Source organism: Mus caroli, unplaced genomic scaffold (genome assembly GCF_978045245.1).
Source record: "Mus caroli unplaced genomic scaffold, Mus_caroli_1 scaffold_11, whole genome shotgun sequence".
NCBI classification, from domain to species: domain Eukaryota; kingdom Metazoa; phylum Chordata; class Mammalia; order Rodentia; family Muridae; genus Mus; species Mus caroli.
Window position 1 is genome coordinate 35,916,204 of NW_028227266.1, and position 10,381 is coordinate 35,926,584.

Below are 10,381 nucleotides of genomic sequence, written 5' to 3' on the forward strand. Positions count from 1 at the left end.
ATTGTTATTTGACTTCACATAGATGATTCAGTATTTCTTCTAATGTTTTCTTTGTTTTTAGTTTTCATAGTGGCTTTATTGTGAAAAAGAGCCCCAAAATCTGTAATGTTATGAGCAAGTCTAAGGTTCAAGAGAAATCAAGCAGAAAAATATCCTAGATTTATGAATTTCAATAAGAGAGGCCAATTTCTTTAGATTTATGAAATTTTGTGAAGTGTCTATGCATATGTATATATATACATATACATATACATATACATATACATATACATATACATATACATATACATATACATATACATATACATATACATATACATATACATATACATATACATGGATATATTATTCCAATTGATGTATATGTGTATGTATGTATGTACGTATGTATCCAATTGAGGAGTTGGTTTCTTTTGCTTGATATTGGAAATACTGCTCATGATTCTAAGTATGCTGAAGACCAGTCTAGAGAAAGGTCACCAGTAGATTGCTAAAAATTTTTCCCTGAATGAAGAATAGACAGTAGTAATAAAGGATGAGAAGAAAGAAGGGCAATTAGTTCCTATACATTCAATTTGCCCTTTGCCTTTGAATTTTCAAGTATTAAATAATATAAGATTAGCAATATTAGGTCACTGGTCAAAGCTGTGGTATATTAGTGATGCTCTTTACTGTAATTAACCTCTGTGATGCTACTAGAGGAAGACAATGTTTATCTGTACCAGAGTATCATGAAAGGCTGGTTCAAAGAACTTGAAGCTATTTGTTTATTGACATTCAAACAAGAAACTGACCATTTTCACTCATTTTTTTGTCTCCACAGATTCTCTGAGAGAAGAATGGCTTTTGAAAATGCTTCTATGGTAATTGAATTCATTCTCTTGGGGATAACAGACCAACCTGACCTCAAAATTCCATTTTTCCTACTCTTTTTTGCAGTATACATGATAACTGTGTTGGGAAATTTGACCTTGATCATTTTAATTGGGCTAAATTCTCACCTCCACACACCCATGTACTTTCTCTTGTTTAACTTGTCTTTCATTGATCTCTGTTATTCTTCTGTGATTACACCCAAAATGCTGATGAGCTTTATACAAAGAAAGAATATTATCTCTTATACAGGGTGTATGATCCAGTTATATTTCTTTTGTTTTTTTGTCATTTCTGAGTGTTATGTGCTGACTTCAATGGCCTATGATCGCTATGTGGCAATCTGCAATCCACTGTTATATAATGTTACCTTGTCTTCTAAGGTATGTTGTTATCTGATGCTTGGTTCGTATTTCATGGGATTTTCTGGTGCCATGATACACACTGGATGTATTCTAAGACTGACATTTTGTGATGGAAATACCATCAACCACTATTTTTGTGATCTCCTCCCTTTGCTGCAAATCTCCTGTACTAGCACCTATATCAATGAGTTAGAGCTGTTCATTGTAGCAGGAAAAGACATAATTATACCCACTATCATCATCTTTATCTCTTATGGTTTCATCCTCTTCAGTGTTCTCAAAATAAAATCCACTGAAAGCAGGTCCAAAGCTTTCAGCACCTGCAGTTCCCATATGCTTGCTGTTTCACTCTTCTTTGGATCAGGTGCATTCATGTATCTTAAACCTACCTCAGCTCTATCTATCAATAAGGGGAAATACTCTTCTCTTTTTTATACCATTGTGGTTCCCATGATGAACCCTTTAATTTACAGCTTGAGGAACAAAGATGTTAAAGCTGCCCTGAGAAAGACTTTGAATAAGAGAATATTTTCATCATAAACTGGATATCTCTGAGCCTACACTTAAACAATAGAGAGATTGTTTTTGCTATGTTTTTGACACGATTTCTGTATTTAATTATTTGATTATGATATATATTATATTTAGTATGTTTTGTTTAAAATATGTTCATATTAGCTTTTTATCTTCTCAATTAAAATCAGATATCTCCTTTCCATTATCTTTAAATAGACTTTTTTCTCACTGTGTGTACAATTGATGCTTTTATCATTTTACCTCTTTCAGAATAGCATTAAGTAGCTCTTCACTTTCATTGTTTCTTATTGTAAACATTAGCACAGCAGATATTTCACAGTTTTGTCCATTGATTTGATTAAAGCAATATAAAATTGTCTGTATGAGTATGCTGACAAATAGCCATATTTATCATCTGAAATACAATCTCAAATTCTCTCTGTGTCTTTGTGTATTTGCATTCTTGGTTTTGTATCCTTCACTGGACAACAATATATTGCTCTCTAAAGCCAGTATTTAATAGGTATAGATATGTGTGCCTTGACCATGGTCTTTGACCAATATTGCAGGCATAGGTATGGTATATTTAACATTGATTTGATAGGTGTCTAATATTTAAATTGTAAATATAAAAAATATGTTTTATTGCTAGAATACTCTATGAAAAACATATAATATTATAGCTCTTGAGATTAATAGTTTACATAATAATACAGGATTCTATAAGAAAGTCTATGAACCTTTAGACTTTTGACCTCAAGCCTATACTCTTTTAAATATACCTTCCAACTAGAATGAAATATGAGGAATTATTTCTAATGTGTGCTTTTTTTCTTTGCTTATGATCTATAAATTCAACTCAGCATTGTGTGTGTGTTTGTGTGTGTATATGTGTGTGTGCACCATATTTATTAAGTAAAACTGTTTGCTGTCTCTTTTTATTTTTTAACAGCAGATGCATGCTTTGCTAAGTTAAAGATGATTGATTCAATTTTGGATCTGAATTCTTTGGACAAAAAGTCTCAAAAATGTTTTAAGAGGCATTTTGATAAGGTCTTCAGAAGGAATAGAAGCTAAAGGGTCAAAGATAACCATTCAAGAAATATGAAATCTCTGTGTGTAAAATAAAAAATAAAAATTACACTGAAATTTCATCAGATCTTGTATGAATTTTTAAAGTGAGTTTTATATCTCTGATGATTTTAAATCTCAACTATTCATAAAACTTTGAACATTACCCATGATGAATGGGTATATGATGACTAATTATGGTTTGCGGCAGACCTTCTATGGGCCCCTTTGTCTGTGTGGAACGGGTCTCTAGTCGCGGGTGGGCAAAGCATCAGATGAATTGACAGACAGATACACACAGGAGAGGTTGTGTTTGATCTGAATGTAATGTCAAAACGAGCATCAGACTTTTTATGCAGAAGACAATAAGGAAGTTGGGTGACATACCCGCAAGGTACAAAGAGGTTACTGGATTCTTACAGAAAACAGAGAAATGCAAACACAGAAGGTCTAACGGGAACCACGTGGGATAGAATTCATTGTTAACAACTGGGATCAACAAGGGCTCCACCTAAGATTCACTGAATCTTAGAAGCCAGGGTCAAGGGCTTCGTGCTCTTGCCATAGTTCTTATTTCTATTGTATAGTCCACCTTCCCCTTAGGCCATTGTAAATACGTGTGTATGGGTGTAACTACGCTATAGTTCTAAGTATCTATTCTGGTTTCTCCTTCGGTCTGAAACTTCCTTCTTCCTTAGTGATGGTAAATTCCTGTGTAAGGGAGTGACTTAGCTTTTACATTCTTACTGAATTTCAAGCCCATGGTCTTGCTCAAGGACTTTCTAGGACTGTTGGAACACTGGCGGAAGGCTTTAGCTATGTCAGAATTCAATCTTAAAAGACACTTATAATAGGATAATACTAAAGGAGAGCACGTGGATCCATACACTAGACTAAGGCGGGAATGGAAAATTAATGTATGGGTTAGAGAGAATGCCAGACTCCAGGAGCGAGTTTCTGTGAAACTCTTTTGCCTCTAGAGTAGCTTTCAAGCCTCAGCCTATCAAGCTGACTGGACCAGAGAGCATGGCAATGGTTGTCAAATTGTTGCATTTGGAAAGAAGGAATCTCCATTGAGGAACTGTTTATATCAAACTGACCTGTGGCTATATATATATATATATATATATATATATATATATATATATACATACATATACATATATACATACATATATATACATATATACATATATATATATATGTATATATATATATAATGTTCTTAGTTGTTCATTGACATGGGAGGGATCAGTCCACTGTGAGTGGTGCCACCCCTAGGCAGGCCTTAGGAGGGATAAGAAAGTGGTTAAATGTGAGTCTGAAGGCCTTTAAGTAACATTCCTTCATAGTCTCTGCTACAAGGTTACTACTTTGAGTTCCTGGCCAGACTTCCTTCAGTGATAGACCAGGGCCTAAGGAGTGTAAGACAAAATATGACTTTCTACTCCAAGTTACTTTTGTTCATGGTCTTTATCATAGCAACAGTAAGCAAAATATGAGAGTAGATTAACAGAATTTTAGAGAGTTATTGAAAATGTGGAGTTTTTGTGGCAAAGTTAAAAGAGAACCATCTTAACAGACAAAATAATTGCAATTGAAACTTGCTTTAGGGAAATTGAACATAAATAAAAGAAGAACGGACAAATCTTATTCTCTCTAGGGAAATATTTAGAAATAAAATGGATATAGGAGTTCTCTGGAGATAACCTTGACTTGACTTATGTTATTTAATGCTTGATTGATGTTATTTAAGAAAAGTTTAATTTCAAAGTGTAGGAGGAACAAGATAAAACTAAATCATTCCTGTTTCTTGATTTTGTTTTCCTCACTCTCATATAGAATAAAGAGACTTTAGAACTTTACTTGAGCTGAGAAAGTAAAGCAAATTTGAAAAGTAGTGAATAACTCCTACTATGAAAAGGCCTTTCTGAGAGAATAATGAGAATTATGAAGGAGAGAGACAAGGACATAGTAAGAGCAGGAATTTGAAAGCAGGTCCCTGAGATGATGTCTTCTGAGTCTTTCTTATCTTGATACTTTTCTTTTATTACTTTATTTTGTTACAGTCCAGCCATTTTCCACCTCCTGATCTCCCTCGCAGAGTTCCTTATCCCATTTTTCCACCCCCGTGTCTCCAAGAGAATGCCCCCACCACCGGAGATCCTCCCTCCCTGGGGTCTCAAGTATTTTGAGGTTTGGGCTTGTCTTCTCTGACCAAGACTAGACCAGACAGTCATCTGCTATGCATGTGTCAGGGCCTTGGGCCAGTTCCTGTATGCTGCCTGATTTGTGGCTCAGTGCCTGAGAGATCTCTGGGATTCTGGTTAGTTGAGACTGCTGATCTTCCTATGGGGTTGCCCACTGGGTATAAGTGTCTGTGTCTGTGTAAGTGACCCTGATTATTGGGCCTCTCAGAGGAGAGTTGTGGTAGGATCCTGTCTGTAAACATACCATAGCATCAGTTTTAGTGTCAGGCCTTGCAGCCTCCCCTCCAAAACTCAAGAAGGTTAACAAGCAGAAGGGGCCAAGTGAGGATGCTTCAATCCCACATGGGAGAAAGAAGAAAATAACCATGGGAGGCAGAAGGAGGAAGAGACCTGGGTGGGGAAAGGGAAAAGGGGAATATGATGAGGTATAATGAAGCGGCTGGGGTGGGGGTGGACAGGAGAGAAGCTATGAGGGCCAGCAAAATGAATGGAAATATGCAACCTCAGGGGTGGGAAGTAGAGAGACCCTCTAGATATTACCAGAGATCTGGGAGGTAAGAGACTCTCAGGACTCAAAGAGAAGGACCTTAAAGATGAAATGTCAAACAGTGGGGAGAGGGAACTCGTAGAGTCCACCTCTGTTAGAAAGACAGGGAATCAAGTGGAGAGATGGGGTTGGCATCCCACAGTTTAAATTTTTTTTTAATTTTTAATATTTTTATTACATATTTTCCTCAATTACATTTCCAATGCTATCCCAAAAGTCCCCCATAGCGCCCCCCACTTCCCTACCCACCCATTCCCATTCTTTTGGCCCTGGCATTCCCCTATATTGGGGCATATAAAGTTTGCAAGTCCAATGGGCCTCTCTTTTCAGTGATGGCCAAATAGGCCATCTTTCGATACATATGCAGCTAGAGACAAGAGCTCCGGGGTACTGGTTAGTTCATAATGTTGTTCCAACTATAGGGTTGCAGATCCCTTTAGCTCCTTGGGTACTTTCTCTAGCTTCTCGATTGGGAGCCCTGTGATACATCCAATAGCTGACTGTGAGCATCCACTCCTGTGTTTGCTAGGCCCCTGAATAGTCTCACAAGAGACAGCTATCTTTGGGTCCTCTCAGCAAAATCTTGCTAGTGTATGCAATGGTGTCCGCATTTAGAAGCTGATTATGGGATGGATCCCTGGATATGGCAGTCTCTAGATGGTCCATCCTTTAATCACAGCTCCAAGCTTTGTCTCTGTTACTCCTTCCATGGGTGTTTTGTTCCCAATTCTAAGAAGGGGCACAGTGTCCACATTTTGGTCTTCATTCTTCTTGAGTTTCATGCGTTTAGCAAATTGTATCTTATATCTTGGATATCCTAAGTTTTCGGTTAATATCCACTTATCAGTGAATACATATTGTGTGAGTTCCTTTGTGATTGTGTTACCTCACTCAAGATGATGCCCTCCAGGTCCATCCATTTGGCTAGGAATTTCATAAATTCATTCTTTTTAATAGCTGAGTAGTACTCCATTGTGTAGATGTACCATAATTTCTGTATCCATTCCTCTGTTGAGGGACATCTGGGTTTTTTCCAGCTTCTGGCTATTATAAATAGGGCTGCTATGAACATAGTGGAGCATGTGTCCTTCTTACTGGTTGGGACATCTTCTGGATATATGCCCAGGAGAGGTATTGCTGGATCCTCCGGTAGTACTATGTCCAATTTTCTGAGGAACCGCCAGACTGATTTCCAGAGTGGTTGTACAAGCTTGCAATCCCACCAACAATGGAGGAGTGTTCCTCTTTCTCCACATCCTCGCCAGCATCTGCTGTCACCTGAATTTTTGATCTTAGCCATTCTGACTGGTGTGAGGTGGAATCTCAGGGTTGTTTTGATTTGCATTTCCCTGATTATTAAGGATGTTGAACATTTTTTCAGGTGCTTCTCTGCCATTTGGTATTCTTCAGGTGAGAATTCTTTGTTCAGTTCTGAGCCCCATTTTTTAATGGGGTTATTTGACTTTCTGGAGTCCACCTTCTTGAGTTCCTTATATATATTGGATATTAGCCCCCTATCTGATTTAGGATAGGTAAAGATCCTTTCCCAATCTGTTGGTGGTTTTTTTGTCTTATTGATGGTATCTTTTGTCTTGCAGAAGCTTTGCAGTTTCATGAGGTCCCACTTGTCAATTCTCGATCTTACAGCACAAGCCATTGCTGTTCTATTCAAGAATTTTTCCCCTGTGCCCATATCTTCAAGGCTTTTCCCCACTTCCTCCTCTATAAATTTCAGTGTCTTTGGTTTTATGTGAAGTTCCTTGATCCACTTAGACTTGACCTTAGTACAAGGAGATAGGAATGGATCAATTCGCATTCTACTACATGAAAACAACCAGTTGTGCCAGCACCATTTGTTGAAAATGCTGTCTTTCTTCCACTGGATGGTTTTAGCTCCCTTGTCGAAGATCAAGTGACCATAGGTGTGTGGGTTCATATCTGGGTCTTCAATTCTATTCCATTGGTCTATTTGTCTGTCACTATACCAGTACCACGCCGTTTTTATCACAATTGCTCTGTAGTAAAGCTTTAGGTCCGGCATTGTGATTCCACCAGAGGTTCTTTTATCCTTGAGAAGAGTTTTTGCTATCCTAGGTTTTTTGTTATTCCAGATGAATTTGCAGATTGCACTTTCTAATTCGTTGAAGAATTGATTTGGAATTTTGATGGGGATTGCATTGAATCTGTAGATTGCTTTTGGCAAGATAGCCACTTTTAAAATGTTGATCCTGCCAATTCATGAGCATGGGAGATCTTTCCATCTTCTGAGATCTTCTAGAATTTCTTTCTTCAGAGACTTGAAGTTTTTATTATACAGATCTTTCACTTCCTTAGTTAGAGTCACGCCAAGATATTTTATATTATTTGTGACTATTGAGAAGGGTGTTGTTTCCCTAATTTCTTTCTCAGCCTGTTTATTCTTTGTGTAGAGAAAGGCCATTGATTTGTTTGAGTTAATTTTATATCCAGCTACTTCACCGAAGCTGTTTATCAGGCTTAGGAGTTCTCTGGTGGAATTTTTAGGGTCACTTATATATACTATCATATCATCTGCAAAAAGTGATATTTTGACTTCATCTTTTCCAATTTGTATCCCTTTGATCTCCTTTTGTTGTCGAATTGCTCTGGCTAGGACTTCAAGTACTATGTTGAATAGGTATGGAGAAAGTGGACAGCCTTGTCTAGTCCCTGATTTTAGAGGGATTGCTTCAAGCTTCTCACCATTTACTTTGATGTTGGCTACTGGTTTGCTGTAGATTGCTTTTATCATGTTTAGGTATGGGCCTTGAATTCCTGATCTTTCCAAGACTTTTATCATGAATGGGTGTTGGATCTTGTCAAATGATTTTTCCGCATCTAACGAGATGACCATGTGGTTTTTGTCTTTGAGTTTGTTTATATACTAGATTACGTTGATGGATTTCCGTATATTGAACCATCCCTGCATCCCTGGGATGAAACCTACTTCGTCAGGATGGATGATTGTTTTGATGTGTTCTTGGATTCGGTTAGCAAGAACTTTATTGAGTATTTTTGCATCAATATTCATAAGGGATATTGGTCTGAAGATTTCTATCTCTGTTGGGTCTTTTTGTGGTTTAGGTATCAGAGTAATTGTGGCTTCATAGAATGAGTTGGGTGGAGTACCTTCTGTTTCTATTTTGTGGAATAGTTTGTGAAGAACTGGGATTAGATCTTCTTTGAAGGTCTGATAGAACTCTGCACTAAACCCATCTGGTCCTGGGCTTTTTTTGGTTGGGAGACTATTAATGACTGCTTCTATTTCTTTGGGGGATATAGGGCTGTTTAGATCATTAACCTGATCTTGGTTCAACTTTGGTACCTGGTATCTGTCTAGGAACTTCTCCATTTCATCCAGGTTCTCCAGTTTTGTTGAGTATAGCCTTTGGTAGAAGGATCTGATGGTGTTTTGGATGTCTTCAGGATCTGTTGTTATGTCTCCTTTTTCATTTCTGATTTTGTTAATTAGAATGCTTTCCCTGTGCCCTCTAGTGAGTCTAAGGGTTTATCTATCTTGTTGATTTTCTCAAAGAATCAGCTCCTTGATTGGTTGATTCTTTGAATAGTTCTTGTTTCCACTTGATTGATTTCGCCCCTGAGTTTGATTATTTCCTGCTGTCTACTCCTTTTGGGTGAATTTGCTTCCTTTTGTTCTAGTGCTTTTAGGTGTGTTGTCAAGCTGCTAATGTGTGCTCTTTCTAGTTTCTTTTTGGAGGCACTCAGAGCTATGAGTTTTCCTCTTAGAAATGCTTTCATTGCGTCCCATAAGTTTGGGTATGTTGTGGCTTCATTTTCATTGAACTCTAAAAAGTCCTTAATTTCTTTCTTTATTCCTTCCTTGACCAAGGTATCATTGAGAAGAGTGTTGTTCAGTTTCCACGTGAAGGTTGGCTTTCTATTATTTATTTTGTTATTGAAGATCAGCCTTAGTCCATGGTGATCTGATAGGATGCATGGGACAATTTCAATATTTTTGTATCTGTTGAGTCCTGTTTTGTGCCCAATTACATGGTCAATTTTGGAGAAGGTACCATGAGGTGCTGAGAAGAAGGTATATCCTGTTGTTTTAGGGTAAAATGTTCTGTAGATATCTGCCAGATCCATTTGATCCATAACTTCTGTTAGTTTCACTGTGTCCCTGTTTAGTTTCTGTTTCCATGATCTGTCCATTGGTGAAAGTGGTGTGTTGAAGTCTCCCACTATTATTGTATGAGGTGCAATGTGTGCTTTGAGATTTACTAAAGTTTCTTTAATGAATGAGGCTGCCTTTGTATTTGGAGCATAGATATTCAGGATTGATAGTTCCTCTTGGAGGATTTTACCTTTGATGAGTATGAAGTGCCCCTCCCTGTCTTTTTTGATGACTTTGGGTTGGAAGTCAATCTTATCAGATATTAGAATGGCTACTCCAGCTTTTTTCTTCATACCATTTGCTTGGAAAATTGTTTTCCAGCCTTTCATTCTGAGGTAGTGTCTATCTTTTTCTCTGAGATGAGTTTCCTGTAAGTAGCAAAATGTTGGGTCTTGTTTGTGTAGCCAGTTTGTTAGTCTATGTCTTTTTATCGGGGAGTTGAGTCCATTGATATTAAGAGATATTAAGGAAAAGTAATTGTTGTTTCCTGTTATTTTTGTTGTTAAAGTTGGCATTCTGTTCTTGTGGCTGTCTTCTTTTAGGTTTGTTGAGGGATTACCTTCTTGTTGTTTCTAGGGCGTGGTTCCCGTCCTTGTATTGGTTTTTTCCTGTTATTATCCTTTGAAGGGCTGGATTCGTGGAGAGA

The 10,381-nt window shown here is 37.5% G+C and overlaps 1 protein-coding gene across 1 annotated transcript; it reads left to right on the forward strand.

Moving 5' to 3' along the window:
* Window positions 1-385: 385 nt before the first annotated feature.
* Window positions 386-1,778, forward strand: LOC110301561 (olfactory receptor 8B8-like). Its single transcript, XM_085828253.1, has 2 exons — window positions 386-402; window positions 839-1,778. Exons 1-2 carry the CDS (start codon window positions 386-388, stop codon window positions 1,776-1,778), a joined length of 957 nt encoding a protein of 318 aa, XP_085684379.1.
* Window positions 1,779-10,381: the final 8,603 nt, after the last annotated feature.